Raw genomic sequence first — 19,700 nt, 5'->3', positions numbered from 1 at the left:
TTTTCTTCGCCAGGTGATTGACCCTACCAAAAAAAAATCGGAGGCCAGAAAGGGGATCGCCCGCACTATCAATGCCTACAGGGCACCACCAACAAATTATGGACATTTTGGCCACACACTACCTCCGATGCAAAAGTCCCACATCTAAGACATCACACCCAGACTGCACCGGCCGTCCCAAAGCTACACTGGATGAGCCGATCTTCATGCATGAACTCAAAGACGCCCTTGCATCGACTAATAACAGCGCACCAGGAGATGACTTCATAACGTAAAGCTTACAATTGAAAACGAGCGTGTTGGTTAATAGATACAAAACTTGAAAGTATAAAACAGAGAGGACGAGGACGGGAACAGGAAAGATGTCCTGTTCCCGTCCTCGTCCTCTCTGTTTTATACTTTCAAGTTTTGTATAACGTAAAGGTTCTGGTGAACTTGAAGGATGCCGGCCTCGACTCACTTGTAGGTGCCGAGCACCAAGAATAGAAGAGGAGCGCAAGGTTGGGTAGCGCGCGACACTCTACTGAGCGTGCAGCACGGCCGACGATCTCGGTGGATACCGAAGATATCCCTCATTGGCGACGTGAGCGATCGAAAGCGTCGCTGTGGTCGGCCCACCACAATTGGTCGAATACTGACTATGACATTAGCAAAGGATCTCTCATCGACGTAAATAAGAGGAATGTAAGAACTTCAATTTTGGCTGTGTTGGCAGTGTTGCTTTGAGAGCGCTACGATTTCAGGCTTTCACCATGCCCATTACAAACACTATCGAACTTGTTGTTCACAAGGTAATGACGTCACGAAAGGTAACCGAACGAGGGCGCCACCGAAACATTTCGCCCCTAATAGCGTTAGATATTGTAAAGTGTAAATAGTGTAAATAAATGTGTAGCGCCTACACTTGGTCCCTACACACCCATTAACCACGTGAGCCAAGCCTAGGAACAAGTTTCCATCCATCAAGAACGGACACGCGCAACAGTGGTATTCATCCAGAAACCAGGCAAACAACTCACCATCGAAAGCCTCGGACTCATCTCTCCCACCTTCTGCGTGGGTACGTTATTGGAAAACGTTATCAAAGGCCGACTCCAAAACTTCCTTGAGGAGACGGGGCAAGTCCCACACAACATGTTTTGCTTCCGCCGACACGTTAGCACTCAAGACGTCATCCTCCGACTAAAAAATGACATATTCAAGGAGATCACACGCAACACGCCCGTAAGTATATTGGCAATGGGCCTCAAGGTAGACTATGATAACGTGCTTCACTGTGGAATCTTCTCTACCCTCAATAGCACTGACTGGGGTGTGCGCGCATACAACTACATTCGCTCATTATTCGGACGCACAGCACAAATCAAGATAAGTGACTTGGAGTCGGACATCCTCCAGATCGGTGACAGGGGCGCTCTACCTACCGCAGAAACTACAACGCAACCCAAATCTCAAGGTCGCCTTCTACGCAGGCGATATTGCCTTATAGACCCCCAAACCGGACGCCCTGGGCAAGCTTCAAGATACACTTCAAGAAACTGCGGACATTATTACCAAACATCTGCACACGATGGTCCTCATATGAGCACCCCTAAAACAGAACTACTCATTATAAAGAGATAAAACTTTCAAGACCCCACAGTCCAACAAGTCTACGTCACCATCGTAGGCCAAAGAATATACCGGCAGACAATCCAGTCTGGATCCTGGGCCTCTATATACAAGCAAACAGCAAATAGACTCATCAAATCAACCTACTCAAGCAACACTTGGACATACTAGGCCACATGTTTTGGAGACTAACCACTAGATATAGGGGGATAAGGGAAGCAGACACCTTTCGCCGTGTGGAAGCCTTCGCCGTATTCCTCTAGTCTACGTAGCTCCCTACATGAATCTCCTGAAAGCAGAACAAGTCCAATTGGATACTACGATTCGAAAAGTCATTAAAAGGGCCCTAGCAACAGGTTGTTCGAAGCAAAGCGCAATGTTGTGGCGTCATGAGTTACGGGGTCTATCTGCAACAGTAAACTATCGCCAGTTGAACCTCTAGCGTACATTATAATAACTCTATGAACGACGCGCATCTGGTTCGGAGAAAGGATCTTCCTTCTGCTTGTTTGGAATAGGGGGGACAGGGGCCAGCAGGTTTTTCCAAGGCAGTGATGGTACAAGGTGAACAGAAGTCACGAAAACCAGCGGGGTCGTTCCAAGATCGGCCGTGTCTGCTCTGTTTCATAGGGGGCGCTATGTATGTTTATGCTGACGCCATGACACAGTAGGGGGCTGCGCTGTTTCCAACGCTCCGTTTTTTTTTTTCTTTTCTGTTCTTTTTTTTTTTTTTTTGTTTTTTTTTACGAACCTTCGCACATATCGTAGTGCAAGAAGGACAGAAATGCATAGTCGCGAAGCTCCAAGAACCACACCGATGCCAAGAGTGCTGTAAAAAGCAAAAACCTAGTTTTATACTCAGCCCCTCTTTTCAGGAAGCCTGCAAGTGAGAATATTATTGTCCATTTATTTTTATCGCTGTGGGATAGGATTTCGGGCACTGGCCTCACCGGGCGCTACTGTGTGGCCGTAAATTTTGTTTACAATTAATGGGCCCGGCAAGCGACGATAGTGCGTTCTTATTTGCTCTTGACTGCGGTCGACTGCCTGTCAACGCATTTAAGTGTGCAAGCTTGGCTCAAACGCAGTTCGCAAGGCTCGGCATCCGCCTGCAGCAGCTAAACACATCGCGCTTAGACGTAAATCTGTGGATAGGTCTTATTAGAGCCACAAAATAAGCTACGCTTCAGAGTAACGGCACTTCAGCCATCTTGGTGCTTAAAAACATGGTCGCCAGTTATCTGAAGCTCATATTGAAATAGCAGGAAATGCTTACCCGTCCTCCAGAAATGTTAAAACAGTTCGCGAAGGAGCAAACCAATACCACTTGAGCTTCCTGACACCATATCTGAAGCTCCGGAAGTCGCATCTTTGAATTGTGACGATCGAGAGTTGCGTCTGCTCTGCATCACGCACCAAGATGGCGGCGCCCACTAGCAAATCAGGGAACGGAGTGCCGATACTCTAAGAACACGGTACTCTGAGCGTAGCTTATTTAGTTGCTCTAAGTTTTATGTGTATGTGCGTGTGTGTTCGTGCGCGCGTGTGTTTGCATCTGTGCGCGCGTGTGTGCTTGCGTGTGTGCGTGTGTATGTGTGTTTGTGTTACCCAATAACACCAACTTTAGCATACAAAATAGAAACTTTTAGTAGACCTAAACTCTACTCCGTTCACCCTTAAGGTCGGTTCAGACACTTGCGTTTGAGCACGTTTGACTGCGTTGCGTCAAAAACTAAAAGCGAGTTACCGGGACATCTGTGCTTCGTACGAAGCGTGGAATCCAATTCAAGAAATCATCTTGACACGCGATATAAGCAGCAGGGATGTCCTGGTATCTCGCAGCCGCAACGCAGTCAAACTAAATTGTCTGAACCTAAGCTGAAACTCTTCAGCATGAGCTCGCTGCCTTCCCTAGTGTTTTGGTTGCGCGTGCCTGCGCGTGCACACTTGCGTTAGCAAGGGCAGAAAGCACGCGCAGAAGGCAGAGCTTCTAGTCTCAGCGTAATGGTGAACGGAGTATAGAGCTTCGCTTTGCTAGAGGGACCTCGTGCCGTCACTTGAAAACATGGAATGAGCAGGCGCCCGCTGGGCCTTGTTTTCGCATCTACTAAAATTTACTATTGTCCTCGCTTCAGGCTACCCAGCATCGTTCCGTCATCGCCAGAGAATTCGGTAACATACATTATATCGGATTTTCCTACAGGCCGGCAACAGTCTCGTCGGTGCCATGGCGGGACCCCTCTTCAGCGTCTTCCTTCTGGGCTTTTTCTTTCCCTGCTGCAAAAAGAAGGTGAATAATTTCTCCCGCGTGGGTGTTCGAGAGCACAAAAGCTGACTCCGCGGCACAGAGCAAACGCGATTATAGTTTTTTTTTTTTTTTTTTATCACTTGCATTAGTATCCAAAATCCAGTCTACCGCTCAATATGGTGACGCACGTGAGGTCATTTGGGTACACTAAAATATTTGAGGATATGGCCTCTCGGCTTTGAGGGAACGCTTAAACAAAATCGGGAACAGCGTTTTGTACAAAATGTGTTGCACTCTGTACAGCACGGGCAATTCGAGTGCACAGTCAATTGAATGCAGGCTTGTCTGTTTCAAGAAACGTCATTACGAGATGTTTCTCTCTTTTTTTTTTTTTTTATTGAAGAGAGCAATCGGGCAGCTAAGATTACCGAAAAGCATGTTAAACGTCCCAGCCGTCTGCAGAAATCTTTTTCTTTTTTTTTTTCTGAGACGCTTTAGATTTTAATATTTCCACTGATCCGACAAAATTACGTCGCAAGTAGAGTTTAAGCCTTTTTGTATTTATGCGCGACATAATGTACGACGCTAGACGTTGCGGTGGTGTTGCCCAATCGAATGAAAGTATGATGCGCCACCATTTTGTTGCTACTATCTGGTTCCCCGAGTGGCCCGAACTACGAATGGGGTATAACATAAAAAAAGGCAGAAGAAAAGGACAAAAGCTCAAATATCGTTGGAGGGTCCCTGAAAGCCTCCTTTTGTCACTTTACGGTTTTCGATAAGGAGTATAGAGCGGCCCCTCCTATGGAAGAAACCGGGCACCACTGAGGTACGGTGTCTGGAACGCGTCCCCGATTGGTGTGCGTAGCGTTCTATTTCACTCTTACATCAAAAGCGGTCCACAAGTGGCATCCAAAGGTGTTATGGAAGACGGGGTGTCACGCCCCAAGTGAACATTTTTCCTAGTGGTACCACTTGCAAAAAGTATGCGGAGGGCAAGTTCGTCTGCTTCTTGCGCAGGGGGTAGCGGTGACATCAGAACGCCGAGCCCTGATTGGCTGATCGCGACCCCCTATCTGAGCGTCGTCTGCTCCTTTGTAACGTCGTCTGCGTCTGTCTTACCTTTCCTGCGACTTTCGGAAGTGCAGGTCTTTACGAGCGAGCTCGACTTCGCCTTTCAGAGAGGGCAGACGAAATAACTCGAGCGGTACGTTGTTTTTATCTAACAACTGGTCAAAGGACTCACTGGCGAGGTGTCCCGAGGCGCCGAGGTTTGTTTGCTAAGAACCGAGAGGTGAGAGTGGTTAGTGTCCGCAAGTTCGCTCCCAAATACTTTTCCCCCCCTTTCGTGTGCGGCGAGACTCCTCACTCTTTAACGGCATCGGCGGGTTGGCGCGGTTCGCGCAGTTAACCTCGTCTGCTTTATGTTTGCTAGTCAAAGCAATGGCTGCTTTATCTTTCCTGCGTCTGTCGGAGATTCGCCGCTTTTTCACCGGCGAGAACGTCTAAAGTCTGAGAAGAACGTGAAACCTGTGTGACATATCACAGAAAACAAATTTCTCCAAGTGAGATTGCTCTTCAATAAAGACAGCAGTTGAAGTTACTCCATTCATCTTGCCAGTCACGAGTGTTTATTTTTATATGATGCACACTCACTATACGAAACCAATTCAGACATTTTCTGATCTATAAGCTTTGGCCGATAATCCAAAAGTAAAAAAAGGTCGGTTTTATTAATCCCTGCTACACAAAAGGATGCATTGACACCAGGGCCCGTTTGCTTGAAGCGCTAACCGCGGCTAAAGTTAGCCGCAGTACCTAGGAGAGGGATTTTTAAATCACGTGACTGGCTCGGTAGGGGTGCGGGGAAACACGGCGGTGCCCCGGTGAGTGAGCGCCGCTCGCTTTGGAACTAATATGTCGTTGTAGCTGCAATACCGGGCGCGTTAGTCAGCAACGAATGGTGCAGGAGGCTTTCGCTTTGCCTTACCTCACTTAAAGCGCAAAGCATGAGCAATGACCTCACCGCATTTTTTAGATAGTCTTTCGATTCTGATCGTTCCTAAGCCTGAATGAACGCGATGATTGTCGGCATGGCAACGTCTTTGGAAAGTACAGCTGTCAAAAAATAAAAAAGTTTTGAAACTAAAGTGGAAAAGAACGCATCGCATATCGTATCATTCCCAGATTTCGCTTTCTTAATGCTGGCATATAGGATGAGCTAGACGATCATTATGCTATACCAGCAAAACGAAACAAAAAAAAATCTAAAGAAGTGCGACTATGTATACAATTCATTGCTCCCAAACGGCATTTGCGCTTTGAATATGAGCTTATGCCGCTCGTGCAAGTCACGCTTTTTCACAGGGATGTGAGACAGGATGGAACTTAATATTTCTAAAAACTGAACAGACAAAAACAAAGGAAGTATACGACCATTTCACGGCGAATAAAGCATCCCTGCTGTGACCGCTTAGCTTCTGTCCGGCGTCGGATGGCCACGCTCTGACCTACAGCGCCCTCGCCGGCCTTATTGCACATCGCGACACACTCACGGCCGCCGGGCGACACGCCTCACCATTCTAGTGCACACCTAACGACGTGACACATCTACGACGTCATCAGGACCACTTTTTGAAGGACCACTTTTTCGAACGTGGTAAACCGTAGCCTCCTTTATACTCACAAAGCCTGTCAGTTTGACGATGGAGCCATAGAGCGCCCGGTCGCAGATTTGGAGCGAGAGGATCTGGTGGCACAGAGTATTTCTCGGGGAGCCTGTAGTCAACGCACAGCTTTAGCTGCGGCAAGGACCCGAAACATGGTTTTCAAACCCGCCAAGAAAAGAAGCGGTAGCGCAAAGAACGCGAGGAGCACGAGCGGACATCCCATCGCTCAGGACAAGTGTGATTCGGCGTCTCGCCGCAGCGGGGCGCTCATTACATGCTTCTCCTCTCATCCGTTGTCTGCCTCTCTACTTTTTCACTTTCGGCGGCGGCGTCTCATGGCGATCTGCCAGGCATTGTCAGTGTAGAGGAGGCTATGGGTAAACACACCATTCGGAGTTGCGTTCCAGGCACCATAGAGGCGCGACCCGGAGAGTTGAAAAATATTTAACTCCGAGCGTTCGGGAAAAGCCGAAGCTGCAAAACGTCACCGGCGACGTCATACACCTGGCAAACAACATTTTTGGGTTCGGGACCCGCAATGCAGTTTGATTTCAGCCGCGCTGTAGTCACAACGCACACCGTAATATCCAGAGAAACGGGCCACCTAATATCGATAGAAAATTGGACGAAAATAAGCTGTAAACTAATTTTCATTCCCCCCCCCCCAAAAAAAAAAAAATGGTGGAAATTTTGCAAGTTTAAGATTTTGTGACTATCGAAGCTTGTGATCGCAGGAAGGGGCCATGAACCAAAGATTACTGTCCTTTCAGCGATTTTTGGCTTATCTTCCGCTGTGGTTAAGTAACACAAACAGAGTTTTTCCAAGTTCACCTTTGGCCAGGGCCCTGCAATTCCTGGAAGTGGGCTAGCTTTCGGTGTTTCTGAAGACATAGAAAATAGTGCCAAAAATAGGGGTGTGCCAGCTTTCGGGGGTGAGGCATCTTTGGGGATATTGCGCTACGTTACATTAATAATTTCTAGTCTCCAAACATAATTCAGATAAATAAGCAATCGGCACCGAAAAAAAAATTGCTTAAGTGATTGTCGGCAGGAACGATGAAATCGCCGAACGCGGCGCTGCGTCGTCACGAGTACACCGAGAGCGAGAATGGCTGGGCCGTTTCCACTTTTAAATCTAGGGGTGTTTGCCGGAGAGTTATCATTTGCAAAGCTTTTTGCTGATAGCTACTGTCATTTATAATATTTCCCAGCTTGGCGGGCGTCAATAACGTTAAAGAAGCGAACGATAATAATAAAAAAAAAAGATATCCCTGTTCTCTGCGAGCAAGGGAGGAAAAGACTCGCGCACAGTCTTGCGTGACCGGCGCAAGTTCGAAGCAGAAAGGTGGTGGTTTGAAAGCGCGCTTTGCAAACGGCGCCACACTACCAAGCTCCCCCGTGCTGCAAAGATGGAACCCGCAGGGCAATCTTGTCCCAGCTATGTTTGCTTTAATGTTGGACTGACTCCAGCGCTACGTGTCGACCTTTCGCCGGCCCCGCAATCGTTCGCTCGTGAAAATATATTTTGGTGCCGACTGTATTTCGCGTTAGTGTCAAGCACCAGCACCATCACTCGCAGTGTCATAACACACTTCTGGCTTCATCCAGGGGGTGCTGGCTGGCATGATCACTGGCATCGCGGTATCCATATGGTTCACAGTGGGCTCATCCCTGCACCCCAAACACAACAACTTCTTACCCACGTCGACGACTGGTTGCACGAAGTTTAACGAGAGCATCAGCCTGGGATCCTTTGACGGACCACAAGCGCCAAGGTGAGGGCCAACAGACGGTTGGGCCGACTTTTAAACTTGTACAGATCTTGGATGTACAATGCGTGCAACTGTTAAATAGAACGCGTAGACAGTGACCGAAAAAGGAAGAGAGAGGGATGTGGTGCCGCCAGATCTCACCGGCAGCTGGCGAATCTGGTTGCTTCTGCTTCTGCTACGCTGCCCGGAACGCGTCTTCGATTGGTGTGTTTTTTTACCGCATCCTAAAACGTGGTTCCTCGATTTCCGTCTGATGATGTCACAAAAGTGTCACGCTGTCCCGGGCCTCGATCCTGGCGCTGTCAAAGCAGTTGTGGTGGGCGTGGCAGACCCCTGTTATGTGCTGCACCTCGCTTCCCAGCTTTACAGTCCACGGAAGCTTCGGCAGTTGGGAGATGGGACGCCGTAGCGGCAGCAGCGACACTCGCGTTCGCTCGTGCCTTTTTCTGAAAATTCTACACCCAGCCGCCAGGATCGTACCGCACGGCAGAATGACACTCCGGCTTTTGTGACGTCATATATTGGGACCACTTTCAATGTATGGGCGGAATAAGACGCTAAACGCGCCAGTCGGAGACGCGTTACGGGCACCTCACTTCTGCTGCCGCTCATTTGTCTCGTTAGACAGTACACCGCTCATTCTTTTTACAATGCTCATTCACGTGCTTACTTTTGCCTCAACTGACATATTTATTTGAAATACCCTCAAGATACGTTTTGTGCACATGTTGTTTGAGTATGTTTAAGTGGTCTGATGTCTTTGACAGAATATCAGGCGCATAGCATCAATTTCGGATAGCCGGGCCCCAGCACACGCTCGTTCTCTTCCTTCGTGTTTCGGCGGCTCGTGCACCTCGAAGCTTACGAGAGACCGAAGTGTTATCGAATTCGTAGGAAGCTCACCGTGCGCCAACTGAAAGAATTCCCCGGTGTACTTGTCCTGTCAGTTATATTCAGTGTCCTTGAATAACTGTTTGTAATGACATTTGTTTCAACGCGCAGCAACCACCACTAAAATTGCCCCCCCCCCTCCCCCCTTCCCTCCATAAGGATATTTTGTACCTCTGCTTCCCATGGCTCGCGAAAAGTCACCCATGAGTGCACTTACTCACCCTAACCGATCACGCTTGAGGTGAGGGTGAGTGAGAGGTGCGAGTTCGGTGAGTTCACTATAGTTCAGTGGCTTCATGAGTTCAGTAATTTCATGAGTTCGGTTAGGTCGCGTAAGTTTATGAGGTCGGTGAGTGCAGGAGTTCGGCGAGTGGATTAAGTTTGTAAGTTCAGCGAGTTCACGAGTTCGGTTAGTGGCGTGCGTTCATGAGAAAGGTCCCTGATGTGCCATGGATTTGATGAAGGTTTGCGAGGTGACGTCGAGGAAGGGCGGGTTATGTGACCCTTCTGTACATTTCTGGGGAAGTTAAGTTGACGCTCGCTTCGCAATGGATATGTTAGCTCTCACGGTTAGTTCTCTATGGTTGATGAGAAAGGAAGAAAAGTGCCCATGCGGAAAAATAGTGGGTAGACCTCGAGGCAACTAGCATCGAGGTCTACCTACTATTTTTTTTTTCAATCAGCCAATAAGCGCTCGGCGTTCTGACATCATACCCAATATCCTTTCAATCGATTTTCCGCGTCGTTCTAACGTCACTACAATCCCTGCGCAAGAAGCAGACGACTTGCTCTCCGCATTGACGTATCTGCGCTCTTCGGCTCCGGCTCGCTTCGCGGCGGCTTGGCGTGGTCATTTGCCGCGCGGCAAAATGTGCACAGGAAAATAAATACAGCACGCAGAAAGAAATACAAACATGGCCGGGACACGGATACAGTTGAAGACAAGACATTAACGCTACTATACATACACTTACAAATTACACTGGAAGAGTCAGATATAATTAAATCTAAAAATCGGATGATTGAGATAACCTCGACGCCCTGATAAGGCAATGCGAAGGGAGAGCAGCCAGCAAAAACCGCAATAGTCCTATAGGCAGCTAAGGACGCTTTTGTGATCGCGGTTATAAAGCACCGGCTACGTACGCCCCATTAAGCTGGCTAAATAAAATTCTCGCCTCGAGCAAGCGCTTGAATGATTCTTTTTCACTTTCCTGCCTCTGCAGTGCAAAACAGGTCGCGGGTTTATAGCCTAGGCGACATGAAACACCATTGAGCCGGCTAAAATAATGGGATGGTCGCGAGTGTATAGCTCGAGAGACATACATCCCTCTATAGCCGGCTGAAGCAGATTGAAATGTTGGAGGCCTACTGGCGACGTGCGCGACCGAAAGCGTCGCTGTGGTCGGCCTTCCACGATTGGCCCAAAAGCTGACTATGACGTCGGAAAGGATATACCATCGACGGAAATAAGAGGAATGAAAGAAATTTAATTTCGACGGTGTTGGCAGTGTTTCTTCGAGAGCGCAATGATTTCAGGCTTCCACCATGCTATTTGCAAACACCATCGAACTTGTTGTTCGCAAGGCAATGACGTCACAAAGGGGAACCATAGGAGGGCGCCACCAGAACATCTCGCCGCTATATTGGTGGCATAAAACACTATGGATTCGGCTAAAGAAAATTTAATATTCGCTAGTTTATAGATTTAGGGACGTACACCCCTCTATAGCCGGCTAAAGCACACTGAGTAGTCTAGGACCTATATCATTAAGGACGTACATTTTTCTGCAGCTCGCTAAACGAAATTGAATTGTCGCAAGACTATCGCTTTATAGGCACATATTATTCTATAGCCAGCTATAGAAATAGGAATGGTTGGGATTCTATAGCTTTGAAGTCATAGATTATTCTGTAAATACCTATAGCGCGTTTTATGGTTGCTTATATCATATTATGGCTGACCGTAAAGGGCCATGTACGATGATAGCTCTCCATAGGATTTTCCGTAGACGCCCATAGACCATTTTTTATGGGATTGGCTCCCACAGTCCAATACTGGACAGCTTATACCAATAGTGATGAGTCATTGGCTATGGCAGTGCAATATTGACCAGCTTATGGCAGCACATCACCAAAATTAGAAAACTCTAGGTTTTGACAGTTCAATATCAGACAGTTTTAGTATAGCGTCGCTGGATCTTACGTACGCAATACGCAATAGTATAGCGTACGGTAAAAATGACCTGCTCGGACCGAATTTAGTTGTGCGTTCCGTTTTCGAGTGAACACCGCGCATGATCTTGGTTAAATTTGCTAGAGCCGTAGAATTCCGCGTGCTTATAGCGCAACCATGCTCATGGAAAGAAATATTGAAAAAGAAAAAGTTTCCAATCATTTTATTTCAAATTAAACCAAGCCACAGCTGCCTCGTCAAGCGCGCTTTTCTGCGGGGTACAGAGGCTACAAGTACGAGTGCGTAGCCAAATTCGGTCACGGAGCCTCCGTCACTCGTCCCGTTGAAACGGCACCTTTTATCAATGCTATCGTGGAATGAAATTCATGACCCTGATGTCCAGTGCATAGCGAGAACCTCGGCGATTTCGTTTAGAGTCGTTCGTCCGTCGGCGATGAACTGTGGGAATAGGCTTAGCGTTGAGCAGATCGCAGCGTCGACGCACATTCCGAGTGGCGAATTTTCACTGTGCACTCCTTCAGCTGCACGGCGATCTGATTCGACCGCGGTAGGTCCCAGAAAGAATCGCCGAGCTGAACACCACGCAATTTCACCTAACACAGAACTTCGAAAACAGCATGTCGCCCTTGCTGCGCAAGTCGAGGCAACCGCCATCTTGAAACTGACGCTCTCGTTGGGTCCGAGATCTCTCGAGAGCGTCCCGCAAGGCCCGCTAGCCAGCAACGCAAAATCCCCAGCGTTGCGTGCGTACGCAATACGCTAGCCCTCCTATTGCGTTCTGCGCATGCGCACTCACGAGCCGTAATTCCTTTGCGTACGCAAAGCTATAGCGTACGATCCACTAAAACTGTCTATTAACCAGCTTAGGCCAGCGTATATCCAATATTGGAAAGCAATTGGCTCTGACAGTTCAATATTGTACGAATTATGCCGGCGTATGTGCCATATAGACGCTTTGCAGCAGCTGTGCATGGACGCCGCCATAACTGACCTTCAGTTTTTGTTTCCTCTTATTTCGTTTATTTCACTTCATCATTACCATAGCAGGCCAGGTTATTGCCACATTAGATTCAACTGTGTCCTTTTCTAAAGCATCAGCCTTTGTAGAGGATCGTCAAATCCTGTTTCAGTTGCTCGGCATCTCGGTAGGACAAGAGAAGGTCAGCCATGGCGGCTGTAATTTGGCGCGTGTGTAAAGCGTCTATACTGGAAATCTATTGCATCCAACAGTTCAATCTTGGATAGCTTATGCTGGCGTATAGCCAATATCAGAGAGTCAGTGGCTTCGACAGTTTAATACTGGACAGCTTATGCCAGCGTATATCTCATATTAAAAAGCTATTGGCTTTGACAGTCCAACGTTCACCAGCCAATTCCAACGTATCACCATTATTGGAAAACCAATGGCTATTGTTGGGCTATCCTTTGCCACATCAAATCCAATGTTGGCTCAATACTGTGTGCTGCCTGGGCATGCCTGAACCATCAGAGGAAGTGGAAGTATCCTCATTCTGGGTTGTGAAAAAACACCACTAGGCCGTTGTCACAGGAAGGCGGTAGGCCTCCCGAGTGACGATTTGAAGGAAGGGGACCGCTGACCGAGCGATAGGGCCACGCTCTGGTGGAGAGTCTTACCAATGAAGAGAGACGGAGGCGTGTGTAGGATATATAAATGACGTTTAATTTGACAGGGATAGGGTAGATAATTAGGCGCTATATAATATGCAAAAATCACGTAGACATCAAACGGCAGAAGCACAGGTACACACAGTATAACGGTTTACAATTTCATGCTCGGGGTTGCCTAGACAGTACTCGAAAAATACTAAGTTTAAGAGAGTCCAAATGGTAAACTAAAATAAGAGGTGGCTTCGACAGAAGCCACCCGCCGGAATTTCTCCACCTCCGTCCGAGGTGGAGAAATTCCGGCGGGTGGCTTGGCACACCGTGGGCGCGGCTCACTGGCCCCGCACGCCCACTTTTTGCGGTCGCACACTCACTGGAAGCTTCGTCCGATGCCTGGCGTGGGGCCGTCGACAGGGTCTCGCCGCATCCTTCGACGTCGCGATGCGTCCGTCCGCCTTAGAGTTCTCTCTCGCACTGTCAGTCCTGGCGACCCCGCGGTTCCCGCACTTTCTTCGTTCCCACGGTAGGTTGTTGCCCCCTCGGTCTGACCCCTGACCCTAAAGCAGGGTTCTTCTAAACACTAAGACCCGCCAGGCAATGTGAGCGCTGACGAAAAAACACATTCCAACAGCGAGCCGCCAGCTCGCCTCGTAAATCTGGGGCTGCAGAGACCTGTGTACCCCCCAAAACCACTCTAGGTTGTGTATACGAAGAAACACCGAACATGCGGTCGCTTCACCGAAGCGCTCCCTGCGTAACCTGACACGCGCCTGGCCGCGAGCTCATCCGCCGAAGGCGGTCGTTTACTTCACTGGCCATTATTCTTCCGCAGACGTCAGCACGACCCCCGTCGGTTTCTGGAACAGCCGGTCTCTGTGACAGCGGTGATACCCAAACTTCTCGCCGCGAATAGTATTGAGATATTATTTATGTTTTCTGTATATTAATATTTATAAACCTGTACAGCTCGCCCCGGTGCACGTCTCAGTTGTTTACAACGAACGCTATTGTATTTTTAGCAACATAATTTATATTTATACGAGTAAGTAAGCGCAAATAAAACGTTTATAAACACCTTCAAGCCGGAGTGAGCTGCCTTCGAGGTTGACAAGCAATGTTTATAGACGTTTTATTTGAGGATCTCGTGTCGACGAGTGCGTCCTTTGTTGAGAAATAAAAACCGCGAAGTCGAGATGTGCCATTTGCCAGAGCCAGTCGATCAATGATTCAACGCTTCGCAATCGATGCATGAGCATGTTTCAGCTTTCAGCAACAGAAATTGAAGGTTTCTTCCCAGCTACATTATGTACTAATTTTGAAAATAAAAAGAATGTAGTCGCGTTGTGAGGATCAAGATAAGTTCAGGGCTCTCTGGTATCGCGCAGGAGATCACGATTCAGGAAATTCGATAGAACTAACTTTTTGACAATTTCTAGCCACATCCGGCGGCGGAACTGAGCCTTCAACTAAGTGTTGCAGATGATAAAATCGAGTCTGTGTCACCATTCAAAATATCAATATTAAGATAAATTCAGTTACAAAAAGGTACAAGCTAAAACAGCAATTATCACGAGAAAGCTCGCACGCACCTTGCGAGCGTACCCCATGTTCATTGGCGGTACAGCGTTCGGTGCGCGCTCCATTCACAAAATGTTCCGAGCACAGTCGAGTGAATGGCGTTGAGGAAACGTCTTTTTTGGTTTATGGACGCAACCCATGGCCATGGGCGTACCAACCAGAGGGGGGGGGGGGGGGGCAAGGGGGGGGCGCTTGCCCCCCCCCCCCAGTTCTCAGAGTGGGGGGGGGGGGCAAGGCATGTGTTTTGCCCCCCCCACCTGAAACAGCCGCCACTGGGCAGGGCAAACACTGGCCGGCGCCGCCCAAGGAATACCAAGGGCACCGTCCCCCGACCCGCGGGGCATATTGTTAACGCGAAGGCGATACACACCCCAGCAACGGCGCCCACGCCGGATTGGATGGTACGTGGAGATAGGCGCTGCCGCCGTCAATATAGGCAGCGGTTGCAACGCGAGTTTCCAAAGCGGTAGCGTACACCTTAGTGGCAATAAAGAAGAAAAAAAAAAGTAGCGTACACCTTAGCGGTAAAATATCTGCCTCATGCGTAGCGGACCCTGGTTCGATTCACGGTGTGGGGTTACTTCTTCTATATTTTTTTTTTTTTAGCATTTTGTTTTGTCGAGGCGTTTGGCGATATTTACAACATTTATTTTGTGCGATTAACACTGCAGAAAACGAATGCTGTCGACGAAACTTCGCTTAACTAAACGGTATGGGTCTCTATTTACCGAGGTTCATGTAGGACAGTGGGGCTTGGGTTGCCGGCTGGACACCGCTACGCGGCGTGTACGGGGCGGGGGGGGGGGGGGGGGGGGGGGGGCCTTAAGTGGGTTTATAATTTTGTAATTAGTAGCTGCATACTGCCGCCGCAAAGCGGCGTGAACGCAGGCGGGGGGGCGGGTTAACGCGCTTCGAGTGTACATGCACCGTCCAAATCCGAAGTTTAAGTCCCCCCGCGTTGCCGAGCAGCCAATTGTGCGCGTCGTTGCTAGGGGGTCAATCGTCTGCACCATAAAAATTAGAGATGAACCGAATCTGTCGAACTTCAGATTCGGCAAAGTCCGGCACACGTCGAAATTTTTAAGGAAAGTTTGGCAAAGATTCAGCGAAAATTCGGCAAATGTTTGAGCCCGCGCGCGAACGCGACGGGGGCCATGGATTGCAAATGGACGCCGAGCAGTCGTGCTGTTACCATCGTACAGTTTAGTACAAACAGCGGTTACGGCGAGGTGCGGAGTAGGCAACACGGTAACTGTGCGTTTGTGAGCCTTTGCGAGTGTGGTTCTCTTCAATATTCTCTGCCTCAAGAACAGAAAATCTACCAGTAATTTAAAACAAGAAGGTAAATTGGGCGAGTTGGTTGAGCATCTTCAAACGTAAAAACAGCGCACAAAGTTTGACAAGGACAAGAGACGAGTGAAAGAAGTGTACGGACAAAGCGCAGACTATCAACTAAAGTTTAATTTTCAAGCGAACCAGAAAAATTAACGCAGGGCGCATAGGAAAGAACCAATCAAGAAACAAAAATACAACCCAACCGACAATATTTCTACACGTCATCACCCTCACACGTGCCTGCCATTCTCCTTGATAAAAAGGACTTCATCATCCCCCGAGTGCACCGACGGTGCGCTCACACATTCCCGGCCCTTCCCCTTTTGATAAAATGAAAAATGACTCTTCAATTTCTCTGGCGGTCTTACTTTTATTACGGGCCAAGATCGTCAAGTCATTAAATATAGGTACGCAACCGCACCTACTGCAATGTACCGCTAAGTGGCCAGCAGGGGAGGAACGGAGAGAAAGGGTATGCTCCCTCGCCCTCAGGTTCACGCACCTTCCCCTTTGTCCAATGTACACCCTACCCTACCACATGTGAAGGGGATCTGATACACAACCCCTAGTGCGCATAATACAAAAGGAGTGCGGTGGTTGACATCACATTGCAAATCACTGGTACTCCCTCAGTTAACGATAGACTGTCCTCACACCCATGGTAGCATGACTTCAGCAGAGAAGCCCTCATACACGCCGTAGTAACCGCCCTCTTCAGAAGCTTAGAATGCGCTGACCCGAATGGAAGAACCCCTTTCTTCGAACGTGGCTCATAGGACCAACATGTATGCGACGGCTGCATAGTAAGCCTCAGGTCCAAAAACTGTAGTGCTCCTCCTGAGGGTGTTTCGAACTTAAAGGATAAACCGAAAGAGCACTTCGTAAAGCAGGCCAAGAAATCCAAACGCACGCCTTGAGGGCTAGGGCTCTGGTTGTCATTGTACAGCACTAGGTAGTCGTCCACACACCGAAACACTCTCAAAACCCGACAACCCAAAGACCTTGCTATAGACCTGTCACATCTTGCCAGATATATATCACTGAGGACCGGTGCCACACTCGATCCGATACAGATCCCACTCTTTTGCAAGTAAATTTCACTTTCAAACGTGACATAGGTGGAATTCAAGTAAAAACTCGATAATTCCAAAAAGGAATCCACCGCAACACTCGTCGAGTTCATGAAGGCCAACGAACCACTTGCCAATACGCACTCTCCACAGCTAGCATCAATTCACCATGAGGGATCGAATAAAACATGTCCTCAACACCGAAGGACACGAACTCACAGCCTTCCGGATTGTCTTTTTTTTAGGAAATCCGCAAGGGCCTCAGAATTGCGAATAAGAAAATTGCGAGATGTGACAAGTCTACAGAATTGCGAGATGTGAATTGCGAAATTATAAAGTCAAAGAGAGCACCTCGAAACCGCTATAGACAATTTATTAGGGAGGTAAACGTGATGGGGGGGGGGGGGGGGGGGGGGGGGGCTGGGCTGTTGACTGATCGTATACATAAAATCTTCGTGCACTACTGTACATGCGTTATCCTCTCATTACACACACTCTGGGGAGAAAGAAAAACCGAAAAACTTCTACATTATCTATTGCGTTCGAACATTTTCATCTTTTAACGTAAGAATACGGAGTTGCCACCGAGGACGAGGATGCGGAGAAGCTCCTGTTTACGCTCGTTCTCTGATAATAGCAATAAGTATACCTTCCTAAGGGAAGGTACACGGTCTGGATGTGGTGCAATCAATTCCTGCGTTGAAAACAGCACATAAATGGCTGCACCTCATTCTTCGTTATTTCGAACGTCTGCCGCCAAAGCCAATGGAGCAAACGAGCTTTGACGACTGTCACCGCAGGAAGCAGACGACGAACAGATCACGTGACGTATTTACTCGATTTGATCCGGCTTTATCCCCCGATCGAGGACGGTAGCGTTAGTAATTACTCCGGAGTGAACAACCCGCTTGTGGAACGCGAGTTCTGACGTCATCGAGTAAGCGTGAATAAATCTTGAAACGCCACGGTACTGAATCTTTACTCCGTAGTCGGATCGAGCAAATTTCAGAACACGGCCCTAGACGCCTAGAAAATGTTTATTATTTTTCTGTCAGGATGAAAGATGGTGTACTGATACAGTTTTAATAATTCCTGATGATGTGTTCGGCGTCAATAATTTCTCGGTAATTGAGTACTGTGCCTAACTGAAATTGTACAAGATGGCTGGTTAACCTCGCATTCACAATCACGGCAGTGTATGCCCAGGTGGCCAGAGTTAGCTCTGGTACTATTGTTTTTGTATTCACGGAGCCTATCATTAAGGAATCGTCTAGTCTGCCCTGTGTACGTTTTAACGCAGGAAGGGGAATATGAATACACCACTTCCTCTGCGCACTCGACGAAGCTGTTTTGATGTTTTTTGGTACAGCTTACTGTTCGATCGGAATATGGTAACATAGAGTAGTATACGGTGAGTTTACTTGTTTGCACAGGTTGGCAAGCCTATTAGGAGCAGAAAATGCGACGTCGATGTTAAACTTATCAGCGAGTTTTTTGATGTCATGAGAAAACCTGTGTATGTAGGGAAGAATGACAGGTCTCGTGGTTGTATCTCTGGCTCTTGGTGTCACAGAAGTTCCTTTATTTTTGGTTTTCAGGATACTCTCTGCAATCGATGTTAATAAAGAGATGGGATATCCGGGAGATGTTAATCTTAAAGTTTGCGCATCAAAGCTTACTGAAATGGAGTTCTTGCAAGATTTTTGAAGAGAGTTGTTTATCACTAATTATACGATTCCTCTTTTTACCAGCCTAGAATGTGCTGAATTGAAAAGAAGAATCGGTTTGTTACCCCTTGGCTTCTATTTCACTGAAATGGAGTGCTCGCAATAACACTCCATTTCAGTAAATTATGTCTAAACAACTATCTTCAAAAATCTTGCGAGCACTCCATTTCAGTGATATATGAGCCAAGGGGTAAAAAAACGATTCTTCCTTTCAATTCAGCACATTCTTAGCTGGTAAAAAGAGGAATCGTAAAATTATGTCTACACAACTATCTTCAAAAACCTTGCGAGCACTCCATTTTAGTGACATATGAACCAAGGGGTAAAAAAAGCGATTCTTCCCTTCAATTCAGCACATTCTAAGCTGGTTAAAAAAGGAATCGTAAAAATATGTCTAAACAACTCTCTTTAAAAAATTTTGCGAGCACTCCATTTCAGTGACATATGAGCGAAGGGGTGAAAAACCGATTCTTCTTTTCAATTCAGCTCATTCTAAGCTGGTAAAAAGAGGAATCGTAAAAATATGTCTAAACAACTCTCTTCAAAACTCTTCCGAGCACTCCATTTCAGTGACATATGAGCCAAGGGGTAAAAAAAAAAACGATTCTTCCTTTCAAATCAGCACATTCTAAGCTGGTAAAAAGAGGAATCATAAAAATATGTCTAAACAACTCTCTTCAAAACTCTTGCGAGCACTCCATTTCAGTGACATATGAGCCAAGGGGTAAAAAAAAAACGATTCTTCCTTTCAATTCAGCACATTCTAAGCTGGTAAAAAGACGAATCGTAAAAATATGTCTAAACAACTCTCTTCAAAACTTGCGAGCACTCCATTTCAGTGACATATGAGCCAAGGGGTAAAAAAACGATTCTTCATTTCAATTCAGCACATTCTATGCTGCTAAAAGAGGAATCGTAAAATTATGTCTAAACAACTATCTTCAAAAACTGTGCGAGCACTCCATTTTAGGGACAT

At 47.5% G+C, this 19,700-nt stretch overlaps 1 protein-coding gene across 1 annotated transcript in view; it reads left to right on the top strand.

The window, feature by feature from the left end:
* LOC8029574 (sodium-coupled monocarboxylate transporter 1) overlaps nt 1-19,700 on the top strand; it is a 127,813-nt gene that overhangs the window by 100,689 nt on the left and 7,424 nt on the right. The window contains exons 12-13 of the mRNA XM_040219960.1: nt 3,815-3,901; nt 8,137-8,303. Of these exons, the coding sequence (XP_040075894.1) occupies nt 3,815-3,901; nt 8,137-8,303 (254 nt within the window). The remainder of the gene's footprint in view (nt 1-3,814; nt 3,902-8,136; nt 8,304-19,700) is intronic.

This window comes from Ixodes scapularis, unplaced genomic scaffold (assembly GCF_016920785.2).
Source record: "Ixodes scapularis isolate PalLabHiFi unplaced genomic scaffold, ASM1692078v2 PGA_scaffold2__306_contigs__length_199485367, whole genome shotgun sequence".
NCBI classification, from domain to species: Eukaryota; Metazoa; Arthropoda; class Arachnida; order Ixodida; family Ixodidae; genus Ixodes; species Ixodes scapularis.
Note: the sequence above shows the minus strand (reverse complement) of the source record. Positions and strands in the feature narration are given on the sequence as shown.